Here is a 19994-nt window from a genome sequence, read left to right as displayed (position 1 = left end):
GCCGGGCCAGCGCAGCTGGAGGCGCTGGGGCGCTGCGGCCCCACCTCGCGGCTCCGAGCCGGCTCTCTGAAAAGTGACTGGCCATACTGATGTAAGCCAGCGTGGAGAGCTTCTACTTTATAGATGTTGGGGTTGGAGGATTCTGAGACCTTTCCTTTCTCCTTTGGCAGGGTGGGAATACAGTAACGGCCATGTCGAGATGCAAGCTGGCATAGGGCTGACTAGGGGGAGAATCCAGGAGAGAGTGCTTAGTGATGAGACCTGAGGATTAAATCCCTATGTGGACGGAACTGACTTCATCGTTTTAAAAGAGTGTATTGAGATATAATTACATACTCAAAAGCTTAAAGTGTACAATTCCATGGGTTAAATATATATATAGAGTTCTGCAACTATTACCATGATCTAGTTTTAGAACATTTCCATCAACCCCAAAAGAAACCCACACCCATGAGAAGTCACTCTTCTTCCCCCAGCACCCCAGCACATATGCACACAAACTTCTCCACCCCCAGCCCTCGGCAGCCACTGATCTACCTTTCATGTCTGTGGGTCTTCCTGCTCTGGACATTTCACATAAATGGGATCATTTTCTTGAAAGTATGTAATCTTTCTTGACCGACTTCTTTCACTTAGCATAATGCTTTTGAGGTTCATCCGTGGTGTAACATCTATCAGTACTCTTTCCTTTTTATTGCTGAATAATATTCCATTGTATGGCTATACCACATGTTCACCAGTTGATGGACATTGGGGCTATTTCCACCTCTTGGTTATTATGAAAAGTGAAGCATTGAACATTTGTGTGCCAGTTTTTGTGTGGATGTATGTTTTCATTTCCCTTGGGTAGGTATCTAGAAGTGGAATTGCTGGGTCATATAGAGCTCTTTGTTTAACCCTTGGAGGAACTGCTGAAGTCACCATACCATTTTACATTCCTACCAGCATCACAGGAGGATTCCAATTGTTCACATCCTAACACTTGCTATTCCGATCTTTTATTATTATTATTATAACCATCCCAATAGGTGTGAAGTATTAGCTCATTGATTTGCAGTCTTGAATGGATAATGATGTTCAATATCTTTTCATATGCTTATTATCCATTTTTGTTCATCTTTGAAGAAATGTCTATTCCAATCTTTTGCCTGTTTTTAAACTGAGTTATTTGTCTTTATATTATTGAGTTATGAGTGTTCTTTACATATTTTAGATACAAGTCCCTTTTCAGATGTATAATTTACAAATATTTTCTTCAAGTTTGTGGGCTGTCTTTTCAATTTGTTGATGAGAACTGACCTTTAATAATTTTGTCTTATATTTATTTTGAAGAACTCTTACAAGTTTGCCATGTCACTGTTATGTTTGTTAACTTTGTCAGTTTCCCTGTTACTAGTATTAAAATGCCTTCTGAAAAGTCTCAAAGGAAGAGTGTCTATGATTTTAGGGAAAAGTAGTAAGAGGAAGAAATAGGAAACCTGCTGCCGGCTTCCAAGAGGGTCCGAGACTAGTGTAGATGAGAACTACAATGAGAATGAAAGTCCAATGCTAGGCATTAAGGTAAGGATAGGAACTATTCTAGAAAATGTTATCTAGGGGGCAGAATCTCATGTGAGTCAAAACCAGTCATAATCCCCACCTCCCTTGTGCAATTAGGCTCTATTTTTTGGCCAGTACTTCATGCTCAATGTAGCACTTGTTATTACATCAACTCTGATGAAATGAGGGAGGAATCAGGGACTTTCCAGAATATATATAGTTTCTTGAATATGATGCTAGTGAATGTAACGTGTTCCCTCTAATCCATGTGCTCTCTAATAAATAAAATTATCAAGATTGAGATTGGAGAATATGGAGAATTCAAGAGAAATTTCCTCCTAAGTAACAAACACAATTAAAAGACCAAAAGATAGGACCTAAATGGGGAGTTTTAAGAGTTGGATGAAAAGAGCCAAAGGATTGAAAATAAAATTACTGGATGCTTACTCTGAACTGGGTACTATATAGAGTTTATCTATCACCCACCCTATGGAATTGGCACTATTACCATCATATTATATATGAAAAAAATTAAGAACTAGAGAGGTTAAGAAACTTGCCCAAAGATACACAGCTAATTAGTACTGAAATCAGGATATAAATTTACATTTTTTACTCCAATATTATGTTCTTCCTACTCTTCCTAAAGAAGTAATTATATTACCTCCTAAAGAAAAGAGGCTTATTTTTCATACCATCTTCTAGCTAAATTATAAGTAGGCTTTCTCTAAACTAACTCAATGTAGCAAGCAGTTGTTTACTTTATAAGCATTCTCATTTATTCTCCCCTCTACCCTCTACCTCTGTCATGAAACCAACCCACCTCCACTCTGGAGGAGATGTAATCTCCTTCTCTAAAGCCAGTCCTTATTCCTGTACTCTGAGTCAGTGTTTCTCAAAATTTCACATGCAGATGAGTCACCTGAGGATCTTATAAATGCATATCCTGATCTGATAGGCTTGAGATTCTGTATGTATAATAATCTCCCAAATGACACCTCTCTATGAGCCAGACTTTGAGTAGCAAAGGTTTAGATGTTAGTGCTTAAAGGCATTCATTAATGCCCTTTCTATTAATTTTTCCATGTCTCCAGTGGTGGCCACCCTCTCAAATGCCCCCCAGGGATTGTCACTTCCTGGGGTCCACAACTTTGTGTAGTTCCTTTCCCTGGGGAGTAGGGGTGACAGTGTGTGACTTCCAAGGTTTGTTTATAAAAGTCATTGTGATTTCCATCTTGTCCTTACCTTGGAAAAAGGAATAAGGTGAAGCCAGTGTCATGTTGTGATGACACTCAAGCAGCCTTATGATAAAGTCCAGATAACCAAACCAAACCAAACCAAACCAAAGACCATGCTGCTATCATTGTGAGTTATGTGAGTGAGCCATCTCTGATGGACCATCCTCCATCTCTAGTCACACCTTCAGATGACTGCAACCCTGTTGACACTTGGACCACAGTTTTATGAGAGCCCAAAAGCTGGAAACACCCAGCTAAGAGGTTCTTGGATTCCTCACTCACAGACAATATGTGAGATAATAAATGTTGATTGCTGATTTAAGCAGCTAAGTGTTAGAGAAAATTTTTTTGACACAATAAATAATAGAACTACTAACTCTTTTATATCTACCTCCAAGCATCCAGAGATCTTATTTAGAAAACATCACAAGGCCTCTTTTAGTTCTTATTTCATGCCTCTTTCTCCCTCAACAGCTAACTTCTTCAAAGTGTGATAAGCATTGGTTAATTCCATTTGATTACTCCTTTATTTTCAGCTTTATTGAAGTAGAATTGACAAAATTCTAAGATATTTGAAGTACACTTCAAGTGATTTGATATATGTATACATGGTGAAATGACTAGTTAATCAACACATGCATCACCTCACATATTTATCTTTTTGTTTTCTTTTTTTAAGAACATTAACTTTTACTCTTCTGGCAAATTTCAATTACCAGAAGTCACCATGTTATACATCAAATCCTCTGAAGTTACTCAATTTACAGCTGAAAGTTTGTACCTTCTTACCAATCTCTCTGTATTTTCCCCACTGCCCAGCCCTTGCAACTACTTTTCTACTCTTTGTTTCTATTAGTTTGACTTCTCTTTTTTTTTTGATTCCTCACGTAAGTGATACCATGCAGTATTTATCATTCTCTTTTGACTTAATCTTATTTAGCATAATGCCCCCAGGGTCCATCCATGTTGTCACAAATGCAGGATTTCCTTCTTTCTCATAATTTAATAATATTCAATTGCATGTATACACCACATCTTCTTTATCCATTCATCCATTGATGGACAGGTAGGTTGTTTCCATATCTTGACTATTGTGAATAATAGTGCAATGAATATGAGAGTGCAGATATTTTTTTGGTATCCTGTTTTCATTTCTTTTGGATAATACTCAGAAGTAGACTTGCTGCGTCCTATAGTAGTTCTGCTTTTAATTTTCTGAGGGACCTCCATAACTTGTTTTCCAGAGTGACTGCATCAATTTACATTCCTACCAACAGTATGCAAGGATTCCCTTTTCTCCACATCCTTGCCAATACTTGTAATTGTCTGTTTGGGTTTTTTTTTTTTATGGTGGCCATCCTCACAGATGTGAGGTGATACGTCATTTGGTTTTGATTTGCATTTCCCTGATGATTGTTGGTGTTGAGCATCTTTTCCTATGTTTGCTGATCATCTGTGTATCTTCTTTGGAGAAATGTCTGCTCCAATCCTTTGCCCATTTTTTAATTGGGTTATTTTGTTGTCATTGTTGAGTGGTGAGGATTCTTTGTATATTCTGGATGTTAATGCCTTATATATATATATATGGTTTGCAGGTTTCTACCATTCCATAGGTTGCTTCTCACTCTGTTGATTGTTTTATTTGCTGCAGAGAAGTTGTTAAGTTTAATGTAGTTCCATTGGTCTATTTTTGCTTTTGTTGCCTACAATTTTGGTGTCATATCCAAGACACCATTACTAAATCCAGAGCCATGAAGATTTCCTCCTATGTTTTCTTCCATATGTTTTATAATTTCAGGTTTAAGTTTAGGTCTTTAATCTATATTTTGAGTTAATTGTTTTGAGGTAAGGGTCTTTTTTTTTAACTCTTCTCAATGCCTTGCCTTCTCCTCCCAAGGAAACTGAGCCTTTCTGGAACAGTCAACTGGCTTCTTCTTTGCTTCTCTTGGCTCTCACCCTAAGAATTTTTCTTGCTTTCTACCTACTTTTTCATCACTGACCTTTCTTTTTCCTCTTATTCCTTCACTGTAGCTATTTCCCAGAGTTCAGTATCTAGTGTCTTACTTATTTCTGTTTTATCCCTCATCCTTTGGGGAACAATTTATATTTTATAATTTCATAACCACCTGTATTTTCAGCCCCATTATCTCTCTACTGTCAGGGCAATTCCCCTTGGATATCTCATACATTTGGTAACCTCAAAGTGTATTTGTCCTAAACTCAACTTACCATCCCCTCCAAAATATCATCAATGTTAGCACTTTATTCTAGTCCCTCACTCTCATAAATTTGGAGTTCAAATTTACTCCTCCTTTATCCAATTTCTTTATTTCATTTTAGCCAAGTTCCATGGCTTCTTTTTTCAAGATATTTTTCTTTGTTTCTAGTGCTGTCACCATCATATAGGCTCCTATTGTCTTGGCCCTAAATACTGCAAGAGCAACTGAACTTGTTTCCCTGTTCTCCGTTTTCTCCTTATCTAGTCCATCCTATGTCCCTCCTCTAGACTCATGTTCTAATTAACATATCACTGTTACACTGCCACTCTCATAATAAAAAACCACCTCTTGTTGCGTGTAGGGTCAATTTCATATTTCCAGACCTAGCAGGCAATGTCCTATCTGACCCTAATCATTGGACACAGCTAGCTGTATTTCCTTGCTACTTCCCAACGGGAAACTTGCGCTCCCTGTGGAACATTTTATGTTCATTTCCATGAGCATTTCCAGATGTTAGAAAGTTCTTCACCTATTCCTCTTCTAATTCAAATTAATCCCTCCATTGAACTCTGCCATCTCTATAGAGGTTTCCTTTACTCTCCAGTCCACAATAATGCCCTTTGTGAATACCTTTTATCCTTATCCTCTGCACCACTTATTTGACTCAGGAATTTTTGTTGCTTAATGAATGAAAGAATATTATCTTGCACTGCTACTTATTTATCTCATTTTTTTTTTCATCTTCCTCTGAGGTAGGTTTTAAGTTTACAGAAGAAGCAAGTCTAATCTCTCTTTTGTGTAATCCTTATTACCCAGTACATTGTAATGACCAAATAAAGGTAATCCTAGGGGCGAAAGCTGTTTATTGATAGTGTGGGCTGATGGCCAGAAATCTGCATTTCTAGTAAGTCTTGCACTTCTGTCTTTATCCCACTATTTATTTTTATTTACTATTTAAGGGTAGAGGTTCTATCTATTTTCTTCATCTTGTGACTTCACTGCTTGGTATACAGTAGGTCTTAAATAATATTTTTTAATTTTACATTTGGCTACAAACCATGCATTAAAACCATGGCCTGGAAGAAAGAACAAGAGACTAAGAAACTTTGAATTATCATATGTTGCATATGTATTTGCATGTTGTGAAAATGCCTATGAAATGTTCTGAAATGTTTTAAGCAATTGCAAGCTGTAAACTATTGTGAGATCTAAAATAGTTTTTTTAAGTGTGATTTATTTTCTATTGGGAAGTATATTTGCCCTGAGAAAGACAAAATAATCTTGTAGGCTCCCTTTTTAGCTTTCTTATTATTTAGAAAGAACAGAAAAATCTCTTTCTTTTGGCATAAATCACAGACCTTTGTGTTGGAAGGGCCCCAAAAGTTTCAGCTCCATTCACTTTAAACAAATATAACATTAATTGACTTAGTTATAGATGAGGAAATTGGAGCTTTGACAGATTCAAGCATCTGCCTCATATACAGATGCTCTCACAATATTGTACACTTTCAGCATCTGAATATCCTGGCAAGCTTGTTCAAAAGTATAAACTCCAGAACTTTATCCACAACTTGCTAAATTAGACTCTTTAAAGGTGTCTGCATTTTTAGAGTCTTCTTGTACATCAGTGGTTTCCAGTATAGTGCTTCTTAGGCCCTAATGTTCATCTGAATCACTTAGGGGTTTTATTAAACAGAATTTAATTAAAATTCTGATGTAGCATGGTTGGGGCCTTAGATTCTCCATTTCTGACAAGTTCTCAGGTGATGCTGAAGTTTCTTGAGCATGGACCACGTTTTGAATAGCAAATATCCAGAGCAACAGTTCTCCAGGTGCCATCCTAGAACCAGTATTTGTCCTAAACAGCAGCATTTAGGACTTGTTAGAAACACAGCTTTGGGCCTCACTCCCGACCTACTGAATCAGAAATTCTGATACATGTTAAAATTTGAATACACACTTAATGATACATATTAAAACCTGAGAAAAACTGATTGCCCTTGCCAGTTCCTGCTGGATAGTCTGATTTAATTACCCCAGTTGAAACTTGGACATTGCTCTATTTTCTTAAGCTCCCTAGTTGATTGTAATATACACTCAGGACCTAAGTCACTTGTGTGCTGTTGACATCCTCTTTCCACCCTTTCTGTGGTTCCTAAACACTAGCTCTTCAGAATTTCACCACCCTCCCCCCTCATTACCTCTACCTTACCTTTCCTGTTCCCCACTCACAAACAAATGTATAGGGACACAGAGTGGGAAGGAAGGCAAGGAAAGAATCACTTCGCTCAGGGAGCTTTGTGAGAGTCAGAATCCCAGCCTGGGTTGGGGTGCAGAAATGTGTACCTTCTTTAAAGTTCTCTAGTTTATATACACCTTGCCCTACATGACCCTGTCTACCCCACACTCCTCCCTTGCACAGGCTCAGATCATTTCTCCATCTGGGACAACTTTTCAAATAGAAAAATGAAAGGCTTGGGTTAATTTTCACAAATCAGTAGATTAGATAGCTTAAAATCTATGGTTGTTGTATAGATATAAAATCAAGTTACGACTTTAGGTGCTTCTTTCTGCAGGGCAGAGGCTGAGCTGAGAGTGACAAGGTGTTTTTTGGTGTATCAATATGTAGCGTTCAAGTCACAAATTTATGGCTACTTACTTGTGAGAGTGCAGTTTTATCAATCTTCCACTTTTGGCAATGCCCCCCTTTTAACAACCCTACCACCATCATGCTTCTGTCTGCAGAAAATTTTACCGTTCTTTACCAGAGAAAGGATTCACAATAAATCCCTACTAATTTTATGTATGTGGTGATCGTATGGTTTGGTTAAATTTTTATAGTTTAATGGTGATCAAAATATCAAGCTAAAATAATGAAGTCCCTATAATAGAACTCCATAGACTGACAAGAAAGTAGGTAAGAGGTGGAAGTCAGGGGACTGTGCAGTTAATCTCTGTATTAATTTTCTATTGCTGTCCTGTTTAATCCCCTTGCCTTGAGCATTGGTAGGACCTGTGAATACAATGGAATAGTCACCATCTTGATTACTTTGTTATCTAAGACTGTTTTAGGCTACTGGAGAGACAGAGAGACCCTCCTGCTGACTGAAAAAGCCGCCAAGTTGTGGGAGAGCATGTGGCTAGAACGTGAGGGAAATTTCTGTGAGCTGAGAATAACAGCTGGCTCACATCTGGAAAGAAAATGGGAACCTCAGTCCTACAACCACAAGGTACGGAATTCTGCATACAACCTGAATGAGCTTAGAAGAGGACCTCAAGCTCCAGATGTGAGTGTGGCCCTGCTAACACCTTTCTTTCAGCTCTTTAAGAAGAATAAAAAATGATACTAGATGAAAATTCAGATCTGCTTGAGTGAATAAAGAGGGCCAAAATAGTCATATGTAGACAAATACAAAGGACTATCTTTTTTGTCACTGTTTGATGCAAAATTATAATATGTATTTTGGGATTTATAATGTTGGTAGATATAAAATACATCATAATAATAGCACAAAGAACAGGGAGTTATACTATTGTAAATTCTTATATTTTACATGATGTTATAAAATGTTAACTCTGAATAGGTTCTGATAAATTTTTAATTCCTGGGCAAATGTTAAAAAAGAGAAAAATTTGAAAAGAATTAACTAAAAGTCTATTGGTGGGTTTTCCTCATTTTCTTCCTTTTCCTCTTCCCCATCGTTTTCCTTCCCTTCCTGAATACTCTAACTCAGACCTAAAGCCAACATGTAGGGTCAAGCAAGGTAGGGGCCAATGCCAGAGTTGGGAAAGACACACTGGCCCATACTGTGATGTCACAGCCTAGCTAGAGTGAGGAGGATGCCCACACCGAGGTGGGGTAAGGAAGGTGTGGTCAGCAGAATTCTAGTACACCTCTGTGTTTGTTTCCTAGGGTTCTGTAAAGAAATGTCACAAACTTAAATGACAGACATTTATTTTCTGATAGCTATGGATGCCAGAAATCCAAAATCAAGGTGTTGGTAGGGTTGTTTCCTTCTGGAGCTTCTGAGGGAGAACCCTTCCCATGCCTCTTTCCTAGTTTCTGGTGGTTGCCAATAATTCTTGGCTTTCCTTGGCTTGTGGCAGCATAACTCTAATCTTTGGGTTTGTCTTCACAGGGCCATCTTCTCTGTCTGTCTCCTCTGTGTCCAAATCTCTCTCTTCGTTCTTTCTTCTTTTTTTAATTTTATTTTGGTATCCTTAATCTACAGTTACATGGGGAACATTATGTTTACTAGATTCTGCCCTTCACCAAGTCCCCCCAACAAACCCCACTACAGTCACTGTCCATCAGTGTAGCAAGAAGCTGTAGAAACACTACTTGTCTTCTCTGTGTTGTACAGCCCTCTCAGTGCCTAACCCCACATTATACATGCTAATCGTAATGCCCCCTTTCTTCTTCCCCCACCTCATCCCTCCCTTCCCACCCATCCTCCCCAGTCCTTTCCCTTTGGTAACTGTTAGTCCATTCTTGGGTTCTGTGATTCTGCTGCTGTTTTGTTCCTTCAGTTTTTTCTTTGTTCTTATACTCTACATATGAGTGAAATCATTTGGTACTTATCTTTCTCCACCTGACTTATTTCACTGAGCATAATACCCTCTAGCTCCATCCATGTTGTTGCAAATGGTAGAATTTGTTCTGTTCTTATGGCTGAATAATATTCCATTGTGTATATGTACCTCATCTTCTTTATCCATTCATCTACTGTTGGACACTTAGGTTGCTTTCATTTCTTGGCTATTGTAAATAGTGCTGTGATAAACATAAGGGTGCATATGTCTTTTTCAAAATGGGCTGCTGCATTCTTAGGGTAAATTCCTATAAGTGAAATTCCTGGGTCAAATGGTATTTCTATTTTGAGCTTTTCGAGGAACCTCCAAACTGCTTTCCACAATGGTTGAACTAATTTACATTCCCACCAGCAGTGTAGGAGGGTTCCCCTTTCTCCACAACCTCGCCAACATTTGTTGTTGTTTGTCTTTTGGATGGTGGCGATCCTTACTGATGTAAGGTGATATCTCATTGTGGTTTCAATTTGCATTTCTCTGATGACTAGTGATGTGGAGCATCTTTTCATGTGTCTGTTGGCCATCTGAATTTCTTTTTTTGGAGAACTGTCTGTTCAGTTCCTCTGCCCATTTTTTAATTGGATTATTTGCTTTTTGTTTGTTGAGGTATGTGAGCACTTTATATATTTTGGATGTCAACCCTTTATTGGATCTGTCATTTATGAATATATTCTCCCATACTGTAGGATGCCTTTTTGTTGTGTTAATGGTGTCCTTTGCTGTACAGAAGCTTTTCAGCTTGATATAGTCCCACTTGTTCATTTTTGCTTTTGTTTCCCTTGCCTGGGGAGATATGTTCATAAAGAAGTCATTCATGTTTATGTCCAAGAGATTTTTGCCTGTTTTTTTCTAAGAGTTTTATGGTTTCATGGCTTACATTCAGGGCTTTGATCCATTTCGAATTTACTTTTGTTCATGGGGTTAGACAATGATCCAGTTTAATTCTCTTACATGTAGCCATCCAGTTTTGCCAACACCAACCATTAAAGAGGTTGTCATTTTCCCATTGTATGTCCATGGCTCCTTTATCATATATTAATTGACCATATATGTTTGGGTTAATGTCTGGAGACTCTATTCTGTTCCACTGATCTGTGAGTCTGTTCTTGTGCCAGTACCAAATTGTCTTGATTACTGTGGCTTTGTAATAGAGCTTGAAGTTGAGGAGTGATATCCATCCCCCCCACTTTATTCTTCCTTCTCAGGATTGCTTTGGCTATTCGGGGTCTTTGGTGGTTCCATATGAATTTTTGAACTATTTGTTCCTGTTCGTTGAAGAATGCTGTTGGTAATTTGATAGAGATTGCATTGAATCTGTAAATTGCTTTGGGCAGGATGGCCATTTTGACAATATTAATTCTTCTTAGCCAAGAGCATGGGATGAGTTTCCATTTGTTAGTGTCTTCTTTAATTTCTCTTAAGAGTGTCTTGTAGTTTTCAGGGTATGCGTCTTTCACTTCCTTGGTTAGGTTTATTCCTAGGTATTTTATTCTTTTTGATGCAATTGTGAATGGCATTGTTTTCCTGATTTCTCTTTCTGTTAGTTCATTGTTAGTGTATAGGAAAGCCACAGATTTCTGTGTATTAATCCTCTTCTTTCTTTTATAAAGACACAAGTGATTGGAGTTAGGGCCACCTTAAATCTAGGATGACTTCATCTTGAGATCCCTAACAACTTACATCTGCAAAGACCCTACTTCCAAATAAGGTCACCTTCTGAGAGTCTAGGTAAACACGAACTTTTGGGTTATGTTCCTGACCCCCCAGCACGGCATCCTCCAAGACTCCTGTCTCCAGGTAATTTAACCCTGAACAGAGAATCCTGCTCACCATGCCTAGATTTCTGACCTATGGAAATCATGAAATGATAAATAGGTGTTGTTTTAAATGACTGAGATTATGCTAATTTCTTACTCAACAATAGAAACTAGTACAAAGAGTGTCCACAAAGGAAGCTTGCCTGACACAAGGAATAGCGACCTTGGTGGTGTGAGCACCGCATCCCCCTGGAAGGTATCCTAGCCTGGGGGGCTGGAATTCAAGTGGAGTTAGTGCAGAAGGGCGTCCCAGTGCACGGAAGCATAGCCAAGGTGGGTGAAGCGGGCATCAGTGTAGAAGGTAGCACTGGTAGCAGGCCAGAGCCTAAGCGGCATGGAGAGACATCTGTGTCAGAAGGACATGGCCCAGTGTGGGGTATTGGAGCCTGAGCTGAATGAGGAGAGTGTCCATGTGGGAAGGCAGACCAATGTTTTCAGAACCCGGGCTGGGTGAAAAAGATACCTCATAAGAGACAGGGTCAGTGCTACATGAGAGAGCCCAAGACGGGTGAGGACACCCAAGGGAAAGCCTGGCTTGGATTGCAAAAAGCAAGTGGAGTGAGGAGCACATTCTGGTGGGAGTCCTTCCTGTGGTTGGGTATCAGAGCCAAGTGAATAGGAGGTGACATTCACATGGAGAAGCACCCCAACGTGGGGTGCCAGAGCCTAAACATGGTAAGGAAAATGTCCATGTTGGGGAGACAGTAACCTGATGCAAGGTGTTGGAAATTGAGTGGGTGATGAGGGTGCTCTCACTTCAGAACATGGAGTAGGAACAAGAATGGGATGAAAAGGGCATCTGCATGGGGGTAGAGGGATGTGGCAGCCCAGTGCACAATACTGGAGCCCAAGTGGGGTAAACAGGTAATTTGCTCAGGGGATGGGGAGCATTGATGATAGGCAATTAATTATACCAGAGGAATTGACTAAATAAGCAAATTTTGAGTATAAGGAGAGACAAGGTCTCATTGCCAGAGAAAAGAGTTTAAAATTGGAAAGTAAAAACTGGAATGAGCCTCGTAGTGTTGGAATTGAATTGGAAATAATGGTGAATTGGAAATAATCCTGGTTTTTAATATATCTAGATAGTTACAGAAATAATTATAAATGTCTGTACATACATGTATACAAATACATATATTCCCTAACTTTCTCTACCATGAGGGCCTGCGAATAACTACACCCAATAACAATGACACACCAAATGCCCCGATTTTGGTTTCTAAATATAGTACCTTCAAAAGGAACTAGGATTCCTTGAGGAAAATGGCTGCCATCAAAGCCGGGGAATAAAAGTGGAAGATGAGCCTGGAGCTGTTTTTTGGTCAGAAAGTAGAGAAAATCTCAAAGAATGGGAAAACATGACAAGAAGGCAAAGAAATCATCTGAAGGAGCTACAACTGGCCAAATCTTGAACAATCTGAGCAACAAAGTAAGTGATAGTAATAGAACATAACTCATTGAATAAAATGGGAAGCCATAAATCCATAGTGATATCAATGAATAAATGAAAAAATTGACAGTTTGATGAGGAACATGTTACCTAGTCTCAAAGTATTTCCTTACAAATACAAAACAAAACAAAAACAGTGTAACTTTTCTGAGAGAAGGCTTTGGGTTCTACACCACCTTAATCAAGTGATCAAAATGAACATCAGTAATGGGTCAGATTAAATTTCAAAATCATTGAGATGTATTACAGCATTGCTTCTCTAATATTCCTGCCGAATATCGTAACTGGGATTTCGTGACAAGACATGAAACCAAGTAGCATCCTAGAAAGTAATTGGCCTATAATCTTCAAAAGAGTCAAGATCAGTAAAGTTAAGGGAAGACTGAGGAATAATTCCAACTTGAAGGAGGCTAGAAGATGTGACTACTAAATGCAACACATGATTCTGATCTGGATCCTTTTGCTATAAAGGACATTCTTGGAACAATTGGCAAAATTTGTTTAGGGTCTGAGAATTAGATGGTATTCTACGTCAACATTAATTTCCTGATACTGACAACATGTATTATGGTTATATAGGACAATGTCCTTTCTCACTAAAATTACATACTGGTCTATTCATGCGTGGTAGAGTAGCATGTTGGCAGCTTACTCTACTATTGCTCAGGAGAAGATATTTTATACTATATTTTCAACTTTTATTTAAGCATGAGATCATTTTTTAAACAACAAACTCTGTAGCCTAGCCAGTCTGTCCACATTCCAACACCAGCTCTACTCTTTATGAACCGTAAGACCTTGGGCAAATCACTTAACTTCCTGGCAATGAACTACCTGTGCTTCTCCAATAGTGGTAGTGGCTTCTCCATGGTGGCAGTGGCCGAACATGGCCTCACTCCTGACATGACATCCAAATGTTATCAGCTTGGGAATGCAATTCCCCAAATCAGCTGGTGCCCAAGCCCAGACTGTTTCTCCCCTATTTACAAGGGCATTGTCATGTTTGCCCTATAAAAAGGAAGAGCAGTATGGGGGTAGAGTCCTCTTATCTAGAGCACAAAAATGGTGCATAAAGTTAGCCCAAATATACCTCTCTGCAGGACAATAAGACCTCGATAGTGAGTTTCAGAAGCTTCTTTGCTCAAAAGTATTTCAAACTTCCCACAGCTGACTAGACCAGTGGTGGCCACATAACCCAAGGGTAGTCAATCAATACTTTGTTCACTAGCTGACAATTTATAGCCTAGAGTGAAAAGATGAGGTACATCAATGAGATTCTTCATTTTAGAGAGATGAAAATAGGGAGTACCAAAATGCTTGGCTATTTAGCAGCAGAAGCAGTTGCTGGAAGATTGTCAAAAACTGGAGGGAAGGCAGAGCAAGCTCAAGTGATGTATAGGAGAAGCTAAGCGGGAGCTGTAAAAAAGAGGTGGGCCAATGTGCAGGAGAAGCCAGATTTTAGGAAAATGAAAGTGAGAGAGTAGCTAGGCTCCAGAGCTGTCTTGTGGTTTGGTTCGGTTTGGTTTGGTTGTGTGTGGGGACGGGTGGGGGCACAAGGAGGTTTCCAAATTGTTTCAGATCCCACTAATTATTTTTATCATTCTTCCACTATCCTATTCCCTTGGACCTTTTCTCTTAAATTTCATGAGCAGGATTTTCTTCCTTGCTCTTTGTAAAATGCTTTTGTAGCTATTGTTTCTGGCTTCCGGGAAAGCTTTCCTCCACCCTCACCTTGTAGTAAAAGACTTTCATTCTGACCACATGGAAAGAAGGTGGACATATCCTCAGAAATATAAGGCTGAAACTGGGGGAAGAGTTTAGGCTGGGAAGAGAGATTTTAAAGTCATCATCATATAGATAAAAACAAATAAGTAAATAATTTTTATAGAGCACTTTCAACATATTAGGTACTGTGTTTGGCATGTTATGTATATTAATACTAGCTAATTCTTACCATAATACATTTAGAGATTGTCTCTGTTGACAAATAAGGAAACTGAGACTTAGAGAGTTTAAGGGATTAGTTACTATCACACAGTGGGTAGCGGTCAGAGCTGGGATTCTTTCCCAGTATAGCATCAATCTACAAAGCCCATGCTGGACGGCCTCCTAGTACAGAGGCATGGCAAGGCACGAGATCTATTTTCTAGGAAGGTATTGATGGTGAGAGATCAAGGCTTGGAATTCTGGCGCACTCCAACTCTTGAGAGGAGGAGCCAGGACCGAGAAGACAGAGTCGGAGAAGTAAAAGATCCAACCACCATGGTGCTCCGGAAGCCATGAGGGGGTGAGTGTTTTTAAAAGCAAAAGGGTGGCCTGCAATCTAACGGTTTTCATCATGGAGAATAAGGAGCCAATTAGATTTGATAATTAGAAAGAAGGTCAAGTGTGACCTTGGTGAAAATTGATTGTGCTGAAAAGCAGAAGCCAAGTTTTAACGAACACACAGGTTCATTAAGAACTGAGGGACTGGGGGTTGTGAATAGATTTATTGAGCAGGTAGTGTCAACGAAGGGAAGGAGCCAACACTGCGGCTGAAGCTCAGAATTCGGAGTTGTTCAAAGCAAGAGCAGACCCTACGGGATTAGCTTTGGATAGAGGAGGTGCCTTTCAAACTGGAACTAAGCAGGTAAATTAGGAGTCACAATTGGTTGACCTTGTGCGTGGGTGAGAAATGGAGGCAATTCCTGTGTTTGAGAATAAGAATGAAATATGTAAAGGTAATAACCGTAAGAGCAGCTGTAGCACATATTAGATATTCCTCTAAGTGCTTTACGAGCTAATGCGTCATCGCCATTTCACAGACTGGGAACTCCAGGATCAGTGACCTGAACGAAATCAAACCGCAGAGCCCAGTGCAGCCCGCGGCAGTTCCAAGCCCCGCCGCGCGCAGGGGGTCAGCGGCCCCGCCCCCGGCGGAACTACACTTCCCAGCGTGCCAGGCGGGCGGGGCGGACGGGAGCGCGCAGGCTCCTTCCCAGAAGCAAAAGCGGAAACAAAGAGTCTCGCCGGCGTCCCCGCCCGCACACTCGCGCACATAGCGCTCGGGCGCACACGGAGTGCGAACCGGCGCCGGGAGCCAGCCAGCGAGCGGGGAGCCGGGGACCCACCGGGCTGAGCCAGCCGAGCGGCCAGCGAGCCGAGCCCACGACCACCGCACGCCCCCGAGCCCGCAGCCGCCCCCCGCCGGCCGGTGTCCCCGCCGCCCTCCCTGACCCATGGCGCTGAAGCGGATTCAGAAAGTGAGTGCCAGGGCCAGGCCCGGGGCGGCGCGGCTCGCTTCGGCAACCTGCCCACGCTGACCCGGGCGGTGGTCCCGAGAGGCGCGCCGAGAGCGCACGGGAGGGGAGGGGGTCCGGGCCGGCGGGCACCGCACAGGTGAGGTGGGAGCAGGGGCAGGTCCCGGGCGGCCGGAGGGGCTGTGGGCAGGGGGCCCGCTGCGCGCTCGCGCCAGAGATGCCCGAAGCCCGGGCGGAGGTCCTCCTCGGTCTCCAGACCTTTCCGAATCCTGTGCTTCACCGTCACAGCTGGATTTTACCCTACGCCGGTCAGCTCTTGGCCCCTGTCATGCTGTGTTTTCTCCACGCTGTTTCTCAAGCTCATCCTCTTTATGTTCTTGCTTCCCCGGGCTCCCGGGTAGGGCAAGGAAGGTGTGGTGGGCCTGCAACCTTTCTCAGAGCGCTGGGTTTGTTCTTTCTCTGTTGTGCGGCCGGCTTTGGCTCACATGTCGGAACGGGCTGGAAAAGCCCTCTTGGGGCCGAGAAGCCCGGAGAAGCCTCCTGCTCCTTCTATTTTGGAGCTTGTGCCGCTGCCACTTGAGGTCACATAGCTGCAGCGAAAACATAGCTGCTGATACACAACAAGATGACCTCCTGGCTGTGATTCATGGTGAGTCAAGCCAAACAGGTTTTTTCCCCTCATGATAAACTTACATGTAAAGTTCGAGACACAACAAACTGTCACAAATTAATTTGTTTGATGCTTTGACACATGGGTATAGAATGAGGAAGAAATGTGTATATTTCTTCAGCAAATATGCATCCCAGCTACCTGTAAGAAATTGCCATCTCTTGCAATTTTTTATTATTTATTATTATGTTTATATTACGTTTTATATATTTATTATTACGTTTCAATTGGGAACATCTGCAAAATTGGGTTTGGGGCATTTTCTTTCTGTTCACTTTTATTTCTTGTTTGGTTATTGGTCTGTTCACTGACACAAGTTTTAGGTTTTACAGCTACAGTTCATGTGGGAAGCATTGAGAATTTGTTTTTTAAATGGGGAGTGCATTTAGCAAGTTAGGCCAAAAATGGGCAGCATGTTTTGTAAATGATTTCATAGGAAATCAGTGCCTGCTGAAAATTTTTATCAACTTTTTCAGGCGTGGATCAATACAGCAGTGATAGAGATGTATACATTGTTTCATCTGTCACCCCTGGTGACATCTTCCGGTACAGAGGACAGCAACTTTCAGACCCAGCCAATTTTTATTTTTGGTTCACATACTAAACCTGTGGAATACTGTTACTTTTCTGTGCCATTTGAGGCTCCTCTCACTATAAAACACATACCTAACAATCAGCACTTATTAATATGTTTTCTGATTTGAAGATAATGCAATTACACTTTTGTATAGATAAAACTACTTTTGAAGCCCCAGTCAGCATTTTTGCCATGCCTTGTATACTTATTAATGATGATGTAATATTGGCTCACATTTGAATTAAACAACACACATTTTCCAAGGAAGTTTTAAAATTCCATTTCCTTCTTTCCTAGTTGTGAGAAATGTTCACAAAACTTTACACATACAGTAACTTTTAAAAACCATATTTTAGTAGTCATTAGTTATGATTAGTTTACAGTAGAGTTGTCTGGTTAAGACAATACTGGCTACATAGAATTGATACCAGACCTGTAACAACTGATATTTTAGAGAAGAAATGGGTATCACATAATATCCTCTGTGTCAATCTTTGGATTCCCTTTTCTGTTATCAAAAAAGTTGTTTTGCACAAATCTCCTTTCCATTAATCCCATTCCCTCAAACTTGAGGGGATATTGTTTTGTTGGAGTCTCTACTTTTCTTCCTTCTTTACCCACCTCCTTGATTAGAAGCCAGTCAGTTCCAGGTAAGGTGTGCTGTTTGCCATGTGAACAGTACCAGAGCCCTCTTTGATATCATTAGTATACGCATTCTCATTCGAATCTTGTATGTTCTAGCAAGAGAAGATGCATATCTTTTTGGCCTTTCTTTTTAAGTATATTAAAGTAACAGTTAGATACCTTCCAGGGCATTAGGTTGTGATTTTCCTGTACCTAAAGTAGCAGACTTTAGAGCTGTGAGAACCTCAGAGAGCTCTGCAGGAGAGGTGAAGTGGGAAGAGGGGGCAGAGGCTGGGGAACAGTTTCTAGGGTAGTGTGTCAGAATCTCCTGTGCGGCAGTTTCAGACTGTCCTTACGCTGTAAATGGAGAGATGTTGAATCCCTCAAATGGGCTGGGTTGGAAAGAAGGCTGTGATCCACTGATGTTCTAGTCTATTCTTAACTATTCAAAGAAGGAAGCTGTGGCCTGGAGTGGAGGAGTGCTTTGTCCAAGATAATCTCTTAAGAAGTGAATTTGGCATATTTGAGAATGTTGTTCATGACTTCACATTTCTTTACTTCATATGAAAAGATCAAACATGGCTGAATTAAAATTGTATATGTATATATGGAGCATGTGGATGTTAATGCTTAAAATACATTTTTATATTAGAGTATGCTAAATGATTTAATACTCTAATTTAGACATCCAGTGGCAGTTTTGCATTTCAGCTTATAAATTTACACACCCATGCTCTATTTTTAGATACAGTAGAAGATGTTATCACAGTCACCTAAATCACAAGGGAAAAAGCTTTAACTAATTTTGAAGAAAGATACCTAAAACATGACTGCAAATAGAGGACAGTTTTTCAGCTGGGCATCTGTTATTTTCTAGAATTAATTTCTAAATGTTTCTTCTATAAATGCTATTTTTAATCCTTTATAAACTTTTTTTGGAAATCATTTTTAAAATTATGAATGTTATATCACAATACTGAATGTTTTGAAAACCAGGAAGAGAAAGAAAGGAAATGTGAATATAGTCATTATCATCATTTTTATTTACTTATAGAATGAGGTACAGGCTTGTTGCTTTTTTGGTCTATCTTTTGAAAAGTGAAATGAGTTTTGTTTTGCAAATTTAGTAACAGTTAACTGCTGCTTAGTGTATAGTTCTGGCCCCCAAATGGAATATTTTTTTAATAATCAATTTAACTTAAGATGCATATATAAACATAGATTAAAATATAATTTTTGTTTTTGTTGTGTTTTTTTTAGTTGTCTACAGGTGTAATTTTTTTTAATATAATTTTTTTTTAAGTATCCATTAGTCTTTATTAGTAACCATTAATAGCTGATTAGTAATAATTACCACTTCCAAAGCAGGTAAGGAAAGTAACCATAGTCATAGTCAGATATTTTTTTAAATATAATTTTATAAATGTTTTGAGCTGCTGAATTTTTTGATTTGTGCAATTCCACATGAAACTGCTTATGTCAATCTAGAAAACCTTAGGATACTTAAAAACAAAAACAAAAATCCAGCCTTTTGTGGATGGAATATCAAGTGGGAGAAGACCTGGTTTCTATTCCTGGCTCCTTTACTTACTCGCTTGTTTCCCTATCTATACAGTGATGCTTTTGGTAATTACAACCAGCCTGTATAATATATAATGGTTACTCTATAGAACAGCTAGACACTGTTCTAAGTTCTGTATGTAGATTGACTTAATCTTTAGTGGGCCCAAGAGGTAGAAACAATTGTCATCCCTTTTTTACAGATGATGAAACGGAGGCACAGATCTGTTGAGTTAGGTACTTGGATTCACATTATGTAGTAAAAAAAAAAAAAAGTGGCAGTACTAGCATTCCAAACCAGTTGGTTCCAGAGTCCATGCTGTTAATAACCATTTCAGTACAGAGGTTCTCTTATCCAGATGGACTCATATCTTACATGTATTGTACTTCTTTGAAGTACATATGGAATCAAATGATTATGGACGTAAATGCTTTGCAAAGTGGGATGGTCTATACAAATGTAAAGTG

General features: G+C 39.8%; 1 protein-coding gene across 5 annotated transcripts in view; it reads left to right on the top strand.

Annotated features, from left to right (window-relative positions):
- Window positions 1-15841: 15841 nt before the first annotated feature.
- The window catches only part of UBE2D1 (ubiquitin conjugating enzyme E2 D1), a 29983-nt gene continuing 25830 nt past the window's right edge, over window positions 15842-19994 (top strand). For 3 of the 5 annotated variants that reach the window (XM_037003001.2, XM_037002999.2, XM_073241029.1), the window contains exon 1: window positions 15842-16098. Coding sequence is in view for 1 of the 5 variants with exons in the window: in XM_037002999.2 (XP_036858894.1) it covers window positions 16075-16098 (24 nt within the window). In the remaining 4 variants the exon portion in view is untranslated. The other 2 variants (XM_073241028.1, XM_073241030.1) reach the window with 2 other exon arrangements.

This window comes from Manis javanica, chromosome 7 (genome assembly GCF_040802235.1).
Source record: "Manis javanica isolate MJ-LG chromosome 7, MJ_LKY, whole genome shotgun sequence".
Lineage (NCBI taxonomy): Eukaryota > Metazoa > Chordata > Mammalia > Pholidota > Manidae > Manis > Manis javanica.
Note: the sequence above shows the minus strand (reverse complement) of the source record. Positions and strands in the feature narration are given on the sequence as shown.